The sequence below is a fragment of the Equus caballus genome, chromosome 1 (genome assembly GCF_041296265.1).
Source record: "Equus caballus isolate H_3958 breed thoroughbred chromosome 1, TB-T2T, whole genome shotgun sequence".
NCBI classification, from domain to species: Eukaryota; Metazoa; Chordata; class Mammalia; order Perissodactyla; family Equidae; genus Equus; species Equus caballus.
The window spans coordinates 174,122,036-174,142,493 of record NC_091684.1 but is presented as its reverse complement, the minus strand read 5'-3'; the positions used below and the strand labels follow the sequence as shown (position 1 = coordinate 174,142,493).

At 48.5% G+C, this 20,458-nt stretch overlaps 1 protein-coding gene and 1 long non-coding RNA gene across 4 annotated transcripts in view; one reads left to right on the top strand and one right to left on the bottom strand.

Moving 5' to 3' along the window:
* The window catches only part of SLC7A8 (solute carrier family 7 member 8), a 50,969-nt gene that overhangs the window by 16,525 nt on the left and 13,986 nt on the right, over window positions 1-20,458 (top strand). For 2 of the 3 annotated variants that reach the window (XM_001493818.7, XM_014733498.3), the window contains exons 3-4: window positions 425-576; window positions 19,645-19,770. In XM_001493818.7, the coding sequence (XP_001493868.1) occupies window positions 425-576; window positions 19,645-19,770 (278 nt within the window). Of the gene's footprint in view, window positions 1-424; window positions 577-10,251; window positions 10,493-19,644; window positions 19,771-20,458 lie in introns of those variants that run through there. The other variant, XM_003363550.5, reaches the window with a different exon arrangement.
* Window positions 15,270-19,762, bottom strand: LOC138918675 (uncharacterized). The gene is made up of 2 exons (XR_011428294.1): window positions 17,571-19,762; window positions 15,270-16,343 (listed from the first exon to the last, which is right to left on the bottom strand). It is a non-coding gene; the product is annotated as an uncharacterized lncRNA (long non-coding RNA).

Below are 20,458 nucleotides of genomic sequence, written 5' to 3'. Positions count from 1 at the left end.
ACCCCACTCAATGCCTCCCTTGGAAGTTGCTTAAGTGACCACACCCTTAGCATGTCCTGGCTGTCAAAATTCTGGGGTTGCAAATTTCGCTTTCCACCACTGGATGCTGGGGGCCAGAGTGAAGAAGAGATGATCAAAGGAGAGGGGCAAGAGAAAGAAGAAACTAAGCTCTTCATCGTTCAACCATTTTATTGTCACTGCAGAGGGCTGGGAGTCTCATTTGAGGGGAGGATAGCCTGGGCTCCTCAGCATCCCTAAAAACAAAAAGGAAACGCATCCCTTTAGCCCACCTGCGTCTCCTAAAACTGCCCAGCGACTTGCCCAGGCTTCCCCCTGACGACTTCAGCGTCCCTGCCATGCCAGTTGGAGGGGACAGGATCTCTACTGCAGTCTTGGGTCAAGTCTGATCCTGGTCCCCCTTCAGGTTCCTGAGGCTATGGATTGCTGTGCTGGTGATCTACCCCACCAACCAGGCGGTCATCGCCCTCACCTTCTCCAACTACGTGCTCCAGCCGCTCTTCCCAACCTGCTTCCCCCCAGACTCTGGCCTTCGGCTCCTGGCTGCCATCTGCTTATGTAAGTGCCATCTGGGCCCTGTTCTCAGGACGGCCTCTTTCAGCCTTCCTGGTGGCGTACATGTCTCCAGTTCTCCTTCTCTCCATCTTTCTTTCCTTCCTTCCTTTATTTTTTTTTTCCCCCTCATTACTTTTCTTTCAATTTCTACATCTGTGTTTTGGATGAATGGACTCTGCATACAATTATCTGGTGTTAAAAAAAGAAGACACGTAAGTAAGTCGCTATGCAGAGGCACCATCATTTTCACTGGCAGGGTTCTCTGTGTTACACAAAGCACCTTCACCTCTGTTATCTGATCTGAGCCTCATGACTAATCCCTGAGGTAAGCTGGGCCAGTATTATAATTTTCCTAGAGCAGATAAGGAGACAGGCAAGTGACTTACCCAAGGTGGCAGGCCCCAGTGGAGCCCTGGTCTCCTGATTCCTCCTCTTTCTAGCACACACACCCCACTGAAGGCTCCCTGCTGCTCATAGGAAGATTTTTCTGGCCTCATCCACTGCAATCTGCCAGCTCATATCTTAAATGTCTCTGGTAGGAGAGTGTAAAGGTGTGAGTTGGGAAAAAATGAATGCATTGTCCATGGACCCCGCCCTTGATAAGTTTTCTGTCTAACTGGGGAGAAAAGCCATATAAACAGATTCTGTGGTTAGGATTCAATAGCAGTAAAAATTCGGACAAGGAGAAATAATCTCTGTGGGCCAGAATAGGTTAGAGAGGCTTTACAGAGGAGTTCTGCAACCCATGTTTCTAGGAGGCCTCCACACTGAGCCTCTGATATCAGGGATCTCAATGGATTGGGGTGTTTTATATCTTTTAACCAAAAACTAATTTCTAAAGTAAATACTTGGAATTTTTCAGACACTCCACTTCTAGAGTTAGCTCAGTCCCTGCCTTCCCATACCTGCCAACACACAGACACTTAGCTGAGGGTAGTGACCATCCTGGACACACCCTTTCCCAGGTCTTGACACTTTCCTTCTGTGATGCTGGTGGGATGGGGAGGGGAGCGCCCACCCCAAAGCCTTTCACAGGGCAGCCAGCTGGGATCCAAGGGGTGGTCTCCTTGGCAAGTGTGCCCTCTTTGGCAGCAGTGTTCAGCTCTGGAATAGACCCCTACCATCCAGGCAAGTGGTACTGTGGGGCCATGACACTTGTTTGAGGCATATTCTTTGTACTTGGTCAGTCCTGCTCGTGGACTAGAAAGCAGAGGACTGTGGGCTCCAGAAGCAGGTTGCCTAAGGCTGCACTGCTTTCTAACTGTGGCAGGTGTTGCCCAAGTTCCCCACCCCACCCCACTGTGAGATGGAGGTTGTGATCCTGCCTGCACAGGAGGTCGTGGTTGCAAAAATTCTTAGCACAGCATCAGGCACCTCCCGGCCCAGTCATATTGGGTGGTCACTGAGGGTGGTCACAGAGGGTAGTCATGAGGTCCTTGCTTGCTAGCTGGATCCAGAGCCAGGGGAGGTGGGGGAAGGGGAAGGGAGCGTGGGAATGCAGGAAGAGTTGCTGTTTCTGCCATCAGACAGGCTAATGGGGGTGGGAAGAGGGACCACATAAGTGCTGGCCACTGCTATTTCAGTGTCTCGTGCACACAGACACAGCTTCCTTTTTCCTGCTGATGCTGCTAAAGTGTCTCAGACAGAGGCCACCCTCACCCTCCGACGAGAAATTGAGAACCCTGCGGCTGTTCAGTTTGTCCCCTAGGAGAGAAACCAGGCCACAGGCTGGAGTTTCTTGGGCAGCTAGACCCCACAGCTTCCTTTGGGTTCCCCAAACTCACCAAGGGTAGGTGACCCCTTGCACAAAGACCCTCTGGAGTAGTGTAGCCCCTGGATATCCCCTAAAGCCAGACCCTCCCAGGAGATAAGATAAAGAGATGAGGATCACCCCTGCCGGCAGCCCAGCTCCAGAAAGATAGGTCATACACAGTCCCCTCCACAGCAACCACCCCCCACCCTCATCCCCACCCCCACCTCCCCACCCCCACACTGCTAGCCCCAAGCCAAGGAGGAATTTAGAAACTCTGGTAACAAAAATGACAAGATCTTCCCCTCTCCGGATTCCTGCCATCAAAGGTTCAATCTGGCCTGTCCTCTGCCTCCTGGGGAGAACTCCAAGGAATTCTCTCCAACTTAGCAGCGTTCAGGCTTGTCCTCCAGAGACAGGAAAGTTTCAATGTCCTTGAGATATGTGTTCAAGTACTTTTCTACCTTCAAAAGCAGAAAAGTCTTGTTAAACATTCCTCCTTATTTCCTTTGGGGGAAATGGAAAATAGCTCCTTACTCACCCTGTAGGCCACCCCTTTCCTCCCAGATGTGAGGGCCATGTGGAACCCCCGACTCCCCACCCCCCCACCCCCCTCCCCCCGGCGGAGGTGCACAGTACACGGAGCCATACACTCGCCCTCCCTCACCAGACACTCCTGGCTCCTTTGAGTCTGTGTGCAAAGTTTCTGTTTTCTAGTTTGTTGAATGCTTTTTCCTTTTTTTGGAGCCCACTTCCACAGGCCCCTCAAATCATTTCTCAAAGTGTCTAGTAAAATAGGAACCAGGTCAGGAAGGCTTGGGGGATGCTGTCTTTCATTGAATGCTGATACCTCTTATTCCAGCACCCCTCCTACCATCATCCAGCCGCACCCCAATCCCTTAGCAGGTGCCAGCAAGCCAGCTGTGTAAAATAGGCCCAGCGTTCTTTGGCAGTAGAGCCAAGTGTGGCCCAGTCTAGCCGTATTCTTGAGGGAAGCAGTAGACAGCTTGGGGATGGTCTGAATGTATTTATGTAAGGAGCTCTGCCTTCTGCTGTGTCATTTTGGCACACTGACGATGGGGCTGGCTCAAGCCACTGTGGAATAAGAGTTTTGAGGGAGAAGCCACCCTCTGTGAAGAGGTCACAGTATATAATGGAGGGCATGGGGTTGAGGGAGCTGGAGGACAGGGCACAGAGCGCAGCGGGGAGAGCTGGCGTGGCAAAGCCCCTGGCTGGCGTTTGCTGTGGGAGGAAGGAGATGAGGTCAAGACTGGTTGGTGGTGGGGCCCAATTCGGAATAGATTGGATGAGAAATGATGGTGGAAAGAGCCAGATTGGGGTGGAGAGGCAGAGAGCCTGCTGTAACTGGCTTTCCTGCAAGTTGCCAGAAGCCTGGTGCGGGGAGGAGACGGAGGGAGGGACAGCACTGCAGATCTGGATCACGCTTATGCAACTGCAGCTGCCACTCGGAGTTATTCTATGATTTAGGTCAAAGCTGATTAGTCACTGCTGAGTCAGCAGAATACGCTAGCCACCGTGCAGTAAAAAAAGAAAGTATTTTACATTTTAATTAAATGAAAATCCTTCCTCCCTGCTCCAGAGCAAGCATATTAATGGGAAGACAGAGTTAGGAACCGGGACAGGAGGTGTTAAAACTTGGTTTGGGTGCCTTCTTTTGTGATTTACTTGAATGTCTCTCTTTTCTTTCTTTCTTCTTCTTCTTCTTTTTTTTTTTTTTTAAGTTATTTCATAAGTAAATGACTATATTCTCCACGTAAAAGATTCAAGTAATACATAAAGAGAGTCAACGCTTTCCCTTATCCTCACCCCTGTCTCCTGCCCAGTAGCCGTGGTGACAGTGGATAAGTGTCCTGACAGCTCTAAATACAGTGCATCTAGCGATGTACAGTGTCTGGGCATGCAGACATACGTATGGCTGGGTTATTTCCGCAGCTTGCTCTTTTGTCATTTAGCTGCATCTTGTGGCTGTTGCCTGAGTTTCTAGTTATAAACAAAGTGGTCGCCATGACCCAGGAGCGTCAGGTGTTCTGGGGTCCCCCAGTTGTGCTTCTTGCTTCCGAACTCTGGGTTTTCCTTCAGGATCTGTTTGTCCCCCCTCTCTTGGGGACCTGGCCACCTTTCACTCAGGCGGCTCCTGGCCTCCTTCCTCTCTTTAGGAGCTGGGCTCATTTCCAGCATCTGAAGTAGAATCTTTCCTTCTCATTGAAGTCTCCCTCTTGTCCCTGAATGCCTAGTACTAAAGAACCTCCTTCTCCTTTCTCGCCCTGAGGAGAGAGGAGTACCCTGCATGCATTTCTCAAGTAAAAAATACTTATTATCTGGTTGTCTATCTTTCTACTGAGATTCCTAAGAGGCTAGTTTTCCAAGGTTTCAGATTTCTCCCTCTTTCCTTCCTTGAGCGATTTGGAAGGGAAAGGACTTCACCGTATGTATGAGTACATAAGACTTTCGACCCTGAGCTGCTCTGCAGTTTCTTCACAGAAAACTTCAGGTGCCTGATGCAGGATGCGGTGAGAGAGAAACTCATGTGTGTTTTTTTTTTTTTAAAGATTTTATTTTTTTCCTTTTTCTCCCCCAAAGCCCCCCAGTACATAGTTGTGCTTTTTTTTTTTTTTAGTTGTGGGTCCTTCTAGCTGTGGCATGTGGGACGCCGCCTCAGCATGGCTTGATGAGCAGTGCCATGTCCAAGCCCAGGATTCGAACCGACGAAAAAACACTGGGCCGCCTGCAGCAGAGCGCGCAAACTTAACCACTCGGCCACGGGGTCAGCCCCTCATGTGTGTTGTTTTGCAAGTCTCTTGCAAATTAATCCCTTGACATCAGAGGGTTCAACAGTCTTTCCAGTTTCTAAGTCCCTTAACCGCAACTTATTTTCCTTTGAGGTTTCATATCCTCCAGGCCCAGACTTCTCATCCGCATTTAAACCTATTGCCTCAGATGCCAGGCAGTACTGCCTTCTTGCCCTTTCCGAGTCCCCAGAAAATTCTTTGGGTGTCCCGTCTGTCTTGTGTATATGAATCCAAACAAATAAAAACTGACCTAGATTTGATGCCCATATATCCAAGCCCCCTTTTTTCTCTGTACATCTCCTAACCAGCCAACTTTTAAGATCTAAATATATTGAAAATCTTTTGATTTCTACTCAGTGGTCAACTTGACTAACATCCCATTTTTCATTTTTGTGATTCATTAAGACTAAAATTATTCTGTAAGTGGATTTCCTAGGAAAAAAAGAAAGAAATTGCAAATGCATCCATTGATCACCATATTGAGCTCCTATACTGAGTGGAGATAGGCATTATGTAGACAGAGTCTTGGAAGAGATTAAAGGCTAGTAAGAGATTGGCGTACAAACAAATAATTATAATACAATGTGATGACAAAAGTGTGTACAACACAGAGAAAGGTGCTTCAGGGTTGGGAGAGGAGTGTCAGGGAAGGCTCCCAAGTTGAGCTGAACCTTGAAAGGTAAGTAGGTGGACTCCAGGCGGGCATAAAAATAGAACAACTAGGTAGCAGGAAGGGCTCTGGCAAGACTTGGGGCCAAGAGAGAAATGCCTGTTGGAGAAAAACAAGTATTTTAGTGGGGGTGTAGCCTGGGAAAGTGACAGGAGATGAGGCTGAACAGGTGAGCAGGAGCCAGATCTTGAAAGATCCCATATATCATGCAGAAAAGAGCAGACTTCAAGCGACAGGGAACCGCTGAAGGGTTTTGAGCAGGGGAGTAACATGATTAGGTTCACATTTGAGTGAAGGAAAGACCATGACATTTGCAGCAGGGAGACGAGTTAGCAGGCTAAGCATTTGTCCAGGCCAGAGAGATGGAGGCCTGAAATAAAAACTAAGTTGCAATATGACAAAAACAAGAAAGATTCAGGAGTAGAATTGGCTGGACATGTTGATTGATTGACGACTAAGAGGGAGGAATCTAGTTTATCTACAAATCAAAATGAAGTATGTTTCAACTTAACTGTCTCCAGCATTTGTGATGAGCAGTTATAATGTGTTCTTTCTATTTCTGTCTTCCATGTCCTCTACAAAGCCCTGAGGAGCGCTGAGCAGGTCTTTGGTTGGAAGTCTTCCTCAGGGTAGTTACCCCAGGATGCTACTCGAAAGCCTACTCTACAGCAGTATAACTTAGAAAAGGTTGGGACTCTCAGGAAGCTTTATATAAAGAAGAATCTCAATACTTTGTTCATTCAACAAACATTTATCAAGTGCCCATCACGTGCTAGATACTGTTTTTGGCATAGGAGATACAACAGTGAACCAAAAAAAATTCCTCATTCTCATTTGCTGCAGCAGCAGAAAATTAAGGCTTTTCTCTTAACAAGTATTTATTGAGTCCATTTGTGTCCTCTATAGGTACTGCAGGGGATACAGAATCATTCAATCATTATCAAATATTTGAATGTCTGTTCTGCTCCGGGCACTGTGTTAGGCATGGGGATACTTAGTTCTTGTACTAAGGAACCCACAGTCCAATGGGTGATTCTGACAAGTATACAGGGAATTTGAGTTCTAAGTGGTAAGTTCCCCAAGAGGACAGCATCCAGGGAGCTGGAAGTAAAAGAAATGGGAGCAGGGACTGGGGTTGAGGAAGATCTTGGAGAAAGTGACCTATAAGTTGAGTCTGAAAGACCAGTTGGAGATGGCCAGGCAGTGTCCAGCGTGGAGACGAGGGTGGAATGGGACAGGGCAGGGAGAATGTTCTAGCGAGGGGTATTAACATGTGCCAAGGTTTGGGGACAAGAAAGAACCTGGCCCTCCAGGGGAACTCTGGGTAGTTCAATATAGCCACAGCATGGACTAGGAGGTAGGAAAAGTAGATAGAAGTGGAGACCGGCTTGGAAGGGCCTTATGGGCCATGCTAGAGAGACTAGGCTTTACCCAAAGAGCAATGGGAAGGCATTAAAGGGTTCAAACAGGCGATTGACATTATCATATTTATATTTTAGAAGAATCGTGGCTATAAGGGTAAAGGATGGATCAGGGAGGAGAATAAGATCAGAAGCAAAGAGACCTGTTACAATGTGGTTACAGGAACCGAGGTTAGCGAGGACAGTGATGTGAGTCAGGGGTGTGGCAGTGGGAGTGGGGAGAAGTAGATGTATTTGGCATTTACAAGGTAGAATTGGCAGAACTTGGCGAGTAAGGGTGAGGGAGTGAAGGATGGCACGTTCTTGTTGGAACCACAGGTGAAATAAATCGAGGACAACTCTGGATCGTATTTTACTGTTGGTGTGGTTCAGACTGGGCTGAGTTGGCCCCTCTGTCTGCCACCTTCTCGTTCACTCTCCAGTACTTAAGATCTGTTGCTGGGACTTGAGGAAGACAGCCCTTGTGCTTTTGGCCTCCATGCCTATAATGGCAGAGTAAATGCCCGTTCTTTAGTGCTATTTCACCTCCTCCCTGCCCTATATGACCTCTGGAGTACTCCTTGTGCCTGTAACCCTGGGAATGAAGGTATCTCCATTATCCTCATCTTACGTTTCTGTAAGAGTTACTGTCTTGAGCTCTAAGAATAAGAACAACTATTAGTACAGTGCTTTATAATTAATATATCATAGTAAGCATTTGCAAATAGCACAGAGAATTTGAGAGTTTTATGGAGGTCTCCTTCCCCAGAGATCCATTGGTGTTGGGCACTTCTGTCCATTGGTCCAAATCTAGTCTGTTCACAGACCAGGCTCTTTGCCCCCAATGACTACCTGAGAAATCAAGGTCTTCTTTTTAGTTTCAATATACTGCAATTCCTGGTCCAGATCACCTCATCTTTCCTGGCTTCCCGTAGTGTCTCTTCTGGTCTCCCGCTTTTACTCTCGGACTGGGGCTGTGCTCTTCAAAGGATGTGTCTAAATAGCTTAAGTTCTGGAAATTGGGGAATGAGGAGCTTGTTCCTGGGAACGTGTCCACTCTTGCTTGGGCAGATAATGAATGGGATAGAGGCTCCCTGAAACAGGGAGTTTTCTTCCACCAGTATGAAAGCAGCTTGCTGACTTTCTCGAACCAGCCTAGAAGTTTAAACTCTCCTCTGCCCCTTTGTTGCTAACTCTCAAGGACCACTTTGTCTTTCCCAGAGGAGCCAATGCCTCTGGTTTATGAAATCACCTGTTAATTGTGTCTGGTGAACTTTTTTTTTGAGGAAGATTAGCCCTGAGCTAACATCTACTGCCAATCCTCCTCTTTTTGCTGAGGAAGACTGGCCCTGAGCAAACATACATGCCCATCTTCCTCTGCTTTATACATGGGACGCCTGCCACCGCATGGCTTGCCAAGCGGTACCATGTCTGCACCCGGGATCCGAACCGGCGAACCCCGGGCCACCAAAGCAGAACGTGCGAACTTAACCGCTGCGCCACCAGGCTGGCCCCTGTCTGGTGAACTTTTAAGAGTTAATATGATATACCAAATTTATATCCTATACCCCAAAACAAAAAATCAGAAGACTCATGGGAGTGACGTCTAGTGGTACTGGGAGCTTTGGGGGAAGAAGAGAGAACAAGATTTGTTTTGAGGGGTTAGCAGTTTTGAACACTAGCTGCCCTTGGAATTGGGTTGTAACTGACCAGTCTTGAGAACTTTGCAGCCTGGATCCAAGTTTATAGACCTTGGTGATACTAAGGGCCCACAAGCCTTCCAGTCCAAGCACCAGGACCCACACCCTCTCCTCCAAGACTGAGTACAGTGGAGAGACAGGCTGGCCCTTCTGAGCTCTGTGCAGACCAGTAGAATCTGCCCCATCCCCCTTTCTCTGGGTCCGGAAGGCATCAGCCTTGAGAACTGGGGTACCAGTTAACAGGAATTTTCCAGGTCTGGGCTGGAAAAGTGATGAGTGGCATTAAAATTGGGCTCCTCAAGGTGGCATGGCAAACTACGTCTGTCTCTCCTGCTTCCTGGGTGTCTTCCTTTTTTCTCTTCTCCCCCACCCCAGCTCAGGAGCCATGCTCAGGAGCTAATGCAGAAGGGAGAACTACTCAGCTCTTAGAAAATGCTGAGCTGTGTGTTCGGGCTTCTTGGCTGAACTAAGTATTGGATGGTGATTCAGCACAAACTCCAGGTCCGGCAGCTGGAACAGAGGGTCAGGATAAGAAGGAAAGGGAAGAGAGAGCCAGGAAGGGAGGTGGGTGGGGGTGGGGCAGCATGGGCGGGAGCTTAGCTGGAAGCGTCGGGGAAAAGCTGTGATTCAGGACCTCCAGAAGCTCCATAGCGTCTCTGCGCCCCTCCTCCTCTGCTTGTTTGCCCTTGGAAGGGAGAGGCCCTTCAGAAGCCTCAGCACACCTCCTCTCCTTAGAGGGGGCTTCTGAGATTTCTGAAACGTTGTCAGTTCTTTGAGATGAAAAGGGCCGGAGAAGGGCAAAATGTTACTGCAGTGTGTAGGCAAGATCTATTTCAAAGCCTCATTGTGGACCTTCCAGAAGCTGGGATCAAAGCTTAGTCTATAGAAGGCTCCTTTGATTTTTTTTCTTCCTGCTTCTGTTGCTTTGTTTTGATATTTTTGTCTTTCATCAGTCAAGTTATTTACACATAATAATACCACTAACCTTTGTTCTAGGTAGGCAGACACAAGACTTTATAATGCCGCTCCTCACCCCATGTGAAAAGTGTCTCAGTCTTGGGCAAGTGGGGAAAGACTCTAGGAAGCAGACTCCATGCCTCCTTACTCCTACTCAATTTCCCCCCGGGCCTCTCGGAGACCTTTGAGGAGGAAGTACAGCTCAGACTGGCCTGCGTGGGCAGAACTGGAACCTTATCAGCGCCTCTGTTGTGTGCATTAGAACTCAAACAGGACTCCAGTGTTTTCTTGCCTATTTGGCAGCCGACACTGGTTACCTCCTAGATCTGGAAATGGCTGAGGTCAGGCAGGCCAAGCCAAGTAGCTTTTCCACAATTAGAAACACGTGCCCAGTCCCTTCCAAGAGCGAGGGGAGGCAGGCAAGGAGCCCCGTCCAGCCTATCACAGAGCCGAGAGTCGCCACACCGCCTCCCCACAGGCTGGGCACTCACCCACTGCTCTGGAGTGGGCACCCTGAGGGCTGGTCTGAGGGGCATCACCTTGCCCCTTTTGCTCCAGGTCCAGAGGGAGGGAGTCAGGGGGAGCTGGCCCGAGCGTGGCAGAAGGCAGAGAAGTGCGTGCCCCAGCAAAAGGTGAGACCAAGAAACCACGGCTTCTGGCAAGCCCATGACCAGGTGAAATTTACAGCTGTTTCAGAGGGCTGGGTAGCTCCATCCCGGAATGGTGCTTATTTTGAAGTTCTGGAGAGGCACAGGGTGTTCTGATTTCTACAAAGTGGCGTCACTCGCTTCCCCTTTCAGCAGCTGGGTGCTTAGGACATTCCACCTTTCTTTTTTCTGTCGTGGCCTTCTCTCTCTCTCTTCTCCGAGCTCCTTCTCTCTCTCATAATGATGTAAATCGTTCCTCCGCTTCCTTCCTCCCCTGTTGTTTCTCATGCTCACTCTTTCCCTTTCTTCTTCACCATCTGTCTTTATGGACTTTGGCAAGTCTGGGCATTTTTTCCCCTTTCTGCTGCCTGTTTTCTTTTGTCTGAAAAGAGAGGGAGAAGCCTGGTTCTGGAAATGCTAGAGGAAAACAGGCCTTTCCAAGCTGCCTCCAGCCCACTCCTGAGAGAGGTGTGAGCCGGCAAGATGAAGAAATCCAGATGGAGTTCCCTCCCAGAGTTCTAGGGAACATGTGATGGTGACATTGACCAGGGGGCCAGGGGAAGGGGACACAAGGCAGAGAAACAAGTCTGCCTGGGGAAATAACTTTCTAAAGCCCTTGGGGCAGTGGACATGACTCTCTTGGTTTCTGAGGAGTAGCCATCTTAGTCTTCCCTTTTATCCACATTGGCTTCTTACTTCCTGCTGCCCAGAAAGCAAGTGGGTTGGGGCCAAGCCAGTGTCTTCAGGTGACAGACTCAGAGCCCCAAGTGGCACTGTCAGCAGTGACCATGGGTGCCACCGACAGGAGCGAGGGAGAGAGAGAATGTGGGAATGGACGAAGGGAAAGAAGAGTGACGTGTATGTGACAAAAGAAAGGCTGGGAATGGCGGGGGCAGGGGACTGTTGTGTGGCACAAATTAGCTGAGGTCTTACTTTACTCACATATAAAATGAGGGTCTGGGTCTCTCGGGTCATTCCTGGGTCTGTTTGCCCATGAGGCTGGAGACGTGTCTCTGGGTAGTAGGCCTCAAACACCTCCCTCCAGTGCCAGGAGTTGTCCACAGGCAGAGCCCCAACTGGTTCATCCTTCTGAGCCCTCTTCTTACAACAGTCAATCCAGCTCCCTATCCAAATGGGCCCGTCGTCACTTCCACCCCAGCATACCAGAACAGTGTGGTTCATGGAGCAGAAGCTGGCTTGGCAAAAGGAATGAGATTGGTATGGGGATCCATGCGGGAAAGTGTTCATCGGCCCTCTGATGAAGACACAAAACAACCCTTTGCCAGCCCACTCAACAGGAGGCCAGCGTCCTGTGTCCAGAAGGAAGAGGGCACCTGAAGACAGTCATCTGGTGGTCTCTGGGGGTAACCTGTGCTTTACAAGCTTTCTCGGGGGAAGGAGAAGCAGCCACAATTATGTGCCCTCCCCCCATCTCTGTCTGGCAACACAGGTTGCCCCATGACGTAAAATACCCTGATGGTTACTCCCTGGAGAAGCACAATGGCTCCTACACACCCTCCCCGATGTTTTCTGCATAGATTTATCCATCCATCTGTCCTCTATTCAGTAAGCGTTAGTCCCTACTGTGTGCCAGACAGTGTTACAGGATCTCAAGGTTACAGTGGCTAGCAGGGGGTTGCTTATGGCTGTGTGCGCACTGCTGGCTGCAGGAAGAACAGGAAGTTTCATTCTTCTCTGGGCCTGAGGAGTCGAGCAGCAGTGGCGGCAGCAGTACTACTCCTTGGCTTTCTCTAGGGCATTCCTTCCTAGTAACAATTTTAAAGGATTGGTATCATTTTCTTCACTTGTGGAAACCAAGGCATAGGGACGTGCTTGAACATCTGAACTCCTGGTTCAGTGCCTCAGCCTTATATTTACCAGCCCCACAACCCCCTACTCCACTGTTGGGCCTGTGACCCCACACTTCTGGACAGCTTGGTTTGAAGGACCCCAAAGCAGGTAATTTGTGGACAAGCGTCCTCCTGAGCAAAAGGTGAAACAGGTTAGAAATTGAGGCGAAGGGTCAGGGGTAGAGGAGGAAGCAACAAGGGAGAAGCTATGGAACAATGCAAGATACGGCCTGATGTGTGGTGTGGTGCCTCCAAAACCCTCCAAACCATCCCTTTTCTCGTCCACTCTGCTTTGCCTCCGATTGTCAGCATTATCCTGAGCTAATCAGGCCCTCTTTTTGACTTCTGTTTCTTAGTTTAGGAACAGTAAGAATAGCCACTTAACATTTTATATAGCAGGACACAGGTTACCGAGCATCTTCATGGGATTGAAATGGACCACATCTGCATTTTACAGAGAGGGGAGGGAGGCTCAGAAAGCTTGACTGGTTTGTCCGGTCTCCCTGAGCGTAAGTGACTGAGCTGGGAAGGGCACCATGGCCATCGGGTTCGTCAGCTTCTAAAGTTCCATGATTCTTAGAGTCAGCTCAGGCTACCAGGTCCCCCTGAGGGAACCATCTCTGCCTCTATCCCTCCAAGCTACTCAACCCCACCCCATTCTTATCCTTCACTCCTTACACAAGCTACTCTGAGCTCTACTTGCTTGCTCTACGCTTGAGAAAGACACCACAAACCCACATGGTCCTTCACTCACCAGGTGTCACTGGGTAGAGCTGAGGGGAGAATGACGAAGTCCCAGCCCTGGCTCTGTGATGTTTGCAGGGACTTAAAACCAGCCCCACAGTTCCCTAATCCATCCTTAAAACTTTCTAACTGAAGATTTATTTATTTGTTTCTGCTAATGATTCACTGATGGTCTGTTTCACAATGGACTAGAGAGATTAATTTTGAATTGCCTCTTTTACCTATAGTCTATAAATATATTAATTTAAGGTAAAATTTCCCCAGAAATGTTGTTCCTATTTTTCCCTTCCAAAATTTATAATCCTTTAACTTCACGTGAGTCAGGTTGGATTGACTCCTCCTGGGAAGGTCACAGAGGGAGCTCTGCCAAAGCACGCGTGGTGTTGTCCACTACAAGATAGCCCACGGTGTGGCCACTCCTTACCCGCCAACTAGAGGAAGGAACTCAGACTTGGGATTCTTGAGTTCGTCTCTTGGTTTTTCATCTTGACTCCTTTTATGGCCTTTGATTATAGCCTCTGGTCGGTAAAATTAGGACACCAAGAAAACCATGGGGTCAGAGAACGAAGGAATCATGTTCGTGAACATCCTGGCCCTCCACTTGCCTTGCAGGAAGTTTGTACCTCTCGGGCCTGTGTTTGCATGTGGTTCTGGGTTGTGTCTGTGAGCCTGAAGTTGTGTGGAATGTGGAGGAGAATGGGGAGAGCCTGGGGTTAGATGAAGGATGAGTATGGGGAGTGTCTTTTGCCCTGAATTTTTCTGAGAGGAAAAGCACAGCTGGAGTTATTATAGGGCGAGCCTGTTTACTCCTGTATTGAATTACTAAGGGGAGGAAGAAGAGGCAGTAACACTAGCTATAGGATCCTGGGAGTGTGGAAGAATTGGGATACTGTCATGTGGTGTGGAAACTTGCCAACTAGGTCAGCACATTGGTGGCCTCAGGTTCACTGCCCACTTCCAGCGACACCCCCCCACTTCCCTCCACATGGTGTACTGAAAGGCTGTGGGCAGGCACTCTTCTGGGGCCCTGGTGTGTGCTGCTTGGTTGTTCTTTCAAAGCTTTTCTCTTTAAGGATATGCCCCCTGCTTCCTGGTCTTTCTGTATGGTATCTGGCCCTGTATTAGTTTCCTGTTACTGTTGTAACAAATTACCACAAACTTAGTGACTTAAAACTACACAGATTTATTATCTTACAGTTCTAGAGGTCGGAAATCCCAAACTCAAGGTATCGGCAAGGCTGTGCTCCTTCTGGAGACTCTGGGGAGAATTGTTTCCTTGCCTTTTCCAGCTTCTGGAGGCCCCCTACATTCTTTGTCCCGTAGCCTCTCTTCCATCTTCAAAACCAGCAGCATGTCATCTTCAAATCTCTCTCTCTGTTTCCATCATCACATCTCCTTTTCTAAGGCTGACCCTCCTGCCTCCCCCTTATAAAGACTCTTGAGATTACCTGGGGCCCTTTCAGGTAATCCATGATAACCTCCCCATCTCAAGATCCTTAACTTAATCACATTTGCAAAGTTCCTTTCCTCATGTAAGATAACATATTCACAAGATTAGGATGTTGACATCTTTGAGATGGCCTTTATTCTGCCTACCACGGCCCCCAGGAGCTCTCATGTCATTGTCAGAGGGAGGAAATGGAGGAGAGGCCTCTGTGACTCCCCAGGGATCAGAGGCTGAGGATCAGGGCTGGAATGGGGTTAGGGGCACCTTCTCTGCAGGGAGCAGGAGCTTGCCCAGCCCCTCCAGAGAGGACACATTCCAAGTCAGTGATAGGATCTGCATTGTTATCAATCTGACAAGGACTCTGCCTCTGTCCCCCAGTCCAGTCCTGCACCAGCAGGAAGCCTTGAGCCCACGTCTCCTACTTGGCAGTTGAGAGGCCCTGGGCTCTGGGCAGGGCCAAGATTACTGGGTTCTGAGTCCCCTCCTCCTGCCTGCCTCATATCAGCTTGACTGTTAAGCTTTCCAAATGGCAGGTTAAGTAACCAACCCCTGACTTCAGCATCTTTTTGAAGTCTCCTCTTCTTGATAGTCTTTCTACCTTTTTTTTTTTTTACCCAAGAAACAAAAGAGAAAGAGAGGAGAAAATGCCCAAGAAATACAGATAAGCCTGGGGTTCCAATGGGGGCCTATAGAGAAGCAGCAACCACCCAGCACAGCCAGATTACAATGAACAAGAATCAGTCTTTTTTTTTTTTTTTTTTTGCGGAAGATTAGCCCTTAGCTAACATCTGCTGCCAATCCTCCTCTTTTTTTGCTGAGGAAGACTGGCCCTGAACTAACATCTGTGCCCATCTTCCTCTACTTTATATGTGGGACACCTGCCACAGCATGGCTTGACAAGCGGTGTGCAGGTCCACATCTAGTATCCGAACCAGCAAACCCCGGGCCACTGAAGTGGACCGTGCAAACTTAACCACTGTGCCACCAGGCCGGCCCCAAGAACCAGTCTTATGCCTTCTTATTTATTTTGTCCAGCTAGGCCAAAATTATAATTCTCCCTCTTGCTGGGGTCTCCCCGTCCTGTAGGATGCATCTCCCATTGCCCTCGGGTGAGTTCGGGCCTCCTTGGGGATACCCACTAGTTTCCGTGAAGGCTGTGCCATCACCACATTGTTTGGTGATCATCATTTAGCTCACCTGTCTCCCCACTTTACACTGTTAACTTCCTGAGGACAAGGACTTGTGTCTTATTTATAACTCCCCCACCTACCAGAGTGCCTAGCACGTGTAGGCCCTTGTAGGTGATGGTTGGATGGATGGATGGATGAAAACCCTCACATTTCAAGCTGCAGTGGCCACTGGTCCCCATCTACATGTAGCTTCCCTGAGGTCGCTGTATCTCAAACATGCAGAATTCAGGGTCTTGCTGAGAAGAGAGAGGGGACATAGCTGCCAGCAGCAGTAAAGGGCACTGGGTAGCAGACGGGCAGAGGTAGGACGCCTGAGCTGGGCAGGGCTTCAGCAAGCACCTGGCAAGTGCTGCCTTTACTCAGCGACCTTTCCTCTCTGGATGAGGGCTCAGGTTTCAGCCTGCTGTGAGGGAAGCTGTCCTGTGGTAGCAGGAGACTGAAAGTGCCCTCTTTCCCCTCGGTCACATGCTGTGGTCACCCAACTGCATGCCGGATGAAGGGTCAGAAGAGGGGCCTGAAGCCATTGTTCCCAAGAGATTAGTGTCTCCGGCAGCCTGTATCTTCCCCTCATTCTCGGGAATTCTCTTCTTATTTCTGAAAGATCCCTGTAAAGGTGAAAGGTTAAATATTAGTCAAGGGCTGGGTTCTTGTGAAGTTGTGGAGATAAGCTCAGAGAGGACAGAAAACACCCAGAGCAAGTTTATTTGACAAATTGTCCGTCCCTTCAAACATCAGGAGCCGACAATTTGAAGGAGTCCTTCTGGCTGCCTTGACAAAGTCCCTTCATAAGGAGATGACTTTTGTGTTTTCTATCCCAGCACGTGAGGAGGTGGCCACATTCCCCCTCCTGCTTGAAAGAGGAGAAATTTCTTTGGGTTTTCCTGCTCTGCCCTGTTTCTCTCCAGGCACTTTTTGTCACCTCCCTGCTCTGTCCTCTCCTCCCTTTGATGGAAGGTAATTTTCTTCTCTGAGATCAAGATCGATGGGTTCCTTATTCTGTAATTCTTGCCTATCCCTGAACCACATGGGTTTTGTGTCCTCATCTTCTTTCCTTTCATAAATCAGTCTCCTTTACCCTTGGGTCATTATCGCTTGCATCTGCCTGAATTCCTGGGGCCCAGGGGCCTAGCTTTGTACCTAGTATGCCTCAGGGCCCTGGGGAGCAGCCAGATCACAGCCCCAGTTGCTTAGAGTGATTTGCTTTGGATTGTCACCAGCATGTGATCCTGAAATCCTCATTGAATTGAGTAAGATAAACCAAGTGTGTATTTATCAGAACGTCTTGGTCCATCTGGAACATTCGAGTATTTACAAAATGTTCTCCCTGTTCAGGCACTAAAAATCCTTCCTCTGACAACATGTTTTGGTTCTCCTTATATGACACCATCTTGGATAACAGCTCCTCCACGAGGAATCACGAGTTGCTACTCTTGAAGTCAAGTTTCTTGTTCTTTTTGACTCTGTGAAACCAACTGGGGGTCGTGTCTCCTTTGGGTGAGCCCCCTGGGGAGCAGGGGAGGTTGGTGTGCTTTGTGGAATGCGTAGACTGATATGAGATTGGAGGGCTCCCGAACTGGGGCACTTTCTTTATTCAGATATTGAATATTTGTTGAGCACCTACTATTTACAGGCCCCAGTGATATGCCCTGGAGTGAAAAACATGGAAAAGTCACGTCACTGCCCTCCTAGGCTACAGGGAAACAGAGAAAAAGAAAGATAATTATAATATGAAGAAATAAGTGCCAAAATTAAGTATAAACAAAGTGGTCTGGGAGTAGAGAAGAGAGACAAACTTTGTTCCTTGTCTCTGAAACATGGTGGATATATCTTACCTGGCAGGCACACTGTGAGGAGTAAGTGAAATAATAAGGACTCGCAGAACAGGTGACATTTGAGCTGGATCTTGAAAGATGAGAAGGAGTTCACCAGGTAGACATGGCGCAGGGAGGAAGGTTACGGGGGATAATAGTGTCATGTCCGCCCCCTGCCGAAACGTTCTCAGAGTCCAATAAGGTTGGAAAGTGCTTGGAAAGGAAAAGCACAGTTTCAGGATAAGGTATTGATATCTTGATCAGCTGCTCAAGTGAAGTCAGAGGCCTGGTTAGAGGCTTAAGGAGAGAGAGAGTCTCGTGCTTTTGCGTGTATGACTTGTACCCTTGGAGGACTAAGGACTGTCCGGGCGACCATTTCAGGGGAAGGGGAAGCAAGAGGATTTTATTCTTTTTCCCTTTATTCTCAAGCACTTCATAACCACCAGGAAATTGAAAGTCCCATTGCTACAGCATACGGTTCCCATGGGTTGCTTAGGGAGGGTGATGGTAAAACAGTGGGCCCCTCCATCCTAGCCCTCAGCCTCTGAGCTCTCCTCTAGCCGTTGGAGGTTCCATGTTGTTGGGATCTCTGTGGGAGTCCTGTGACTCCTAGGAAAGGAGGCAGAGTTAAAAGCCCCCAAGCCACTGAAGAGGATACGGGGATGGTGGCCAATCGGCACATGAAAACATGCTCAACATCGTCAGTCACTAGGGAAATGCAAATTAAAACCACAGTGAGATACCACCACACACCTATTGGAATAGCCAGACTTTTGAAGCTGACAACATGAAATGCTGGCAAGGAACAGGAACTCGCACACATTGCTGGTGGGAATGCAAACTGATATAGCCACTGTGGAAAATAGCTTGGCAGTTTTTTATAAAGTTAAACATACATTTACCATATGACCCAGAATCCCATTCCCGGGCATTGATTTACTCAAGACAAATGAAAACCCCACTCAAAGACCTGTGTAATCCACTCAAAGACTTCTGTGTAAGTGTTTATAGCAGCTTTATTCCAGATAGCTGCAAACTGGGAGCAACCCAATGTCTGTGAGCTGGCAGATGGAAAAAGAAACTGATACATCCATGTAATGGAATACTACTTGACAATAAGTAGGGCTAACTATTGACATACACAGCAACATGAATGGATCTTCAAAACATCACATTAGGGACTGCCTGGTGGTGTAGTAATTAAGTTTGCATGCTGCACTTTAGTGGCCTAGAGTTCGCTGATTCGAATCGCAGGCGCAAACCTACACACCACTCATCGAGCCATGCTGTGGCAGCATCCCACAAACAAAATAGAGGAAGATTGGCACAGATGTTAGCTCAGAGCCAATCTTCCTCACAAAATAAAAATCATGTTAAGTGAAAGAAGCCAGACACAAAAGGCTACATATTGTATGATTTCATTGATGTGACATTCTGGAAAAGGTAAAACTCTAGGGACAGAAATCAAATGACAGGTTGCCAGAGGTAGGGGAAGGAGACTGGCCCCCCGAGCACAGTGCACAGGAGAACTTTGTCAGTGGTGGAAACGCTCTACATAGAGAGTAAGGTAGTGATTAAACAACTGAATACATTCGTCAAATCTCATCAAACTGTACACTTAGAAAAATGAATTTTACTGTGTGTAAATTATACCCCAATAAGCCTAAGTAACAAAAGATCCCCCTAAACTTCTGTTGCCCCAGAATCAAGCTCAGGAAGATGGCATCCAGAATCCCACCAGCTGCTCAGGGCAGCCCTCGAACATACAATGACTTGAAAACAAAGCCCACACTCACGCCCGGATCAGATGCTGATTTTTCTCCCAAAGCCTATGCCCACGCTTCCATGCCACTTCTGGTTTCCAGCCCTGGACAGGGCATGTTCTGACCAGGTTCTGATTTGTGGCACATAATCCCCATTTGTAACCCATTAACCTAGCCAAAGTTTCTGGATACCAGGCCTGAGCTGGCAGGATATTTGACTCGCCTGTTACAATCCGGTCATCGGGAGCAAGGAGCATTTCTGTTTCTTGCAGAAGGTGCCCTGCAGCCTCATTGTAGCCCCTGAGGATATGTTTGGGGGTCTGTCATTTCAGTGCTCCTCACATGGGTCAACTGTTCCAGTGTGCGGTGGGCCACCCGAGTTCAAGACGTTTTCACAGCTGGGAAGCTCCTGGCCCTGGCCCTGATCATCATCATGGGGGTTGTACAGATCTGCAAAGGTGAGTGTCATTGGAACAACAGGGCCCCACCCAATGTTCCGCCCCTTGCCTGTACTCACCCCTCACACTGCCTTAGGATGAGTGCACACCCTGACATTTCCCATTCTGGCCTTGAAGGACTTCCCTTCTTCACTTGCTTGACAAAGGGGAAGAGAAACTATTTTCCCCAGGAAGTAGGGCATGCCCCACCTAATTTGCAGATTTCAATCCTCCCATGCTGACCTCATGGCTCTAGCACATCTAGGTGAAGACCCCAGACTTCTGGATTCCTCTTGCCTCAGCCGCAGGCAAACTCCCTGCATCTTATGTTGTGTCTGATCCATATCTTAAAATGGGGGACAGAGGAGGAGATTTCATACGTTTCACAATTATTCATAATCTCTACAAGAGAGAGCTCTACGTTCCTGGGGCCCCTGCCAACATTCCCCGTTGGATTTGGTCCTTTCCAAGCCCGAGTCTGTATTTGGTTTCCTTGGGACCCGTAGCACTACTAGGCTCTGCCACGGACCCGTAGCACTACTAGGCTCTGCCCAGTGTCACTGCCTCCTGGAGAAAGTCAGGTGACAAACCGAGAGACCTCTCACCCACCCACAGCCCAGAAGGCAGTGTGGAATGCCTGGACTTTTACTCCAGGAAACATAATTAAGTCTCTGCTATATAATGTGCCTGATTATTTTAGTCAGTTGGA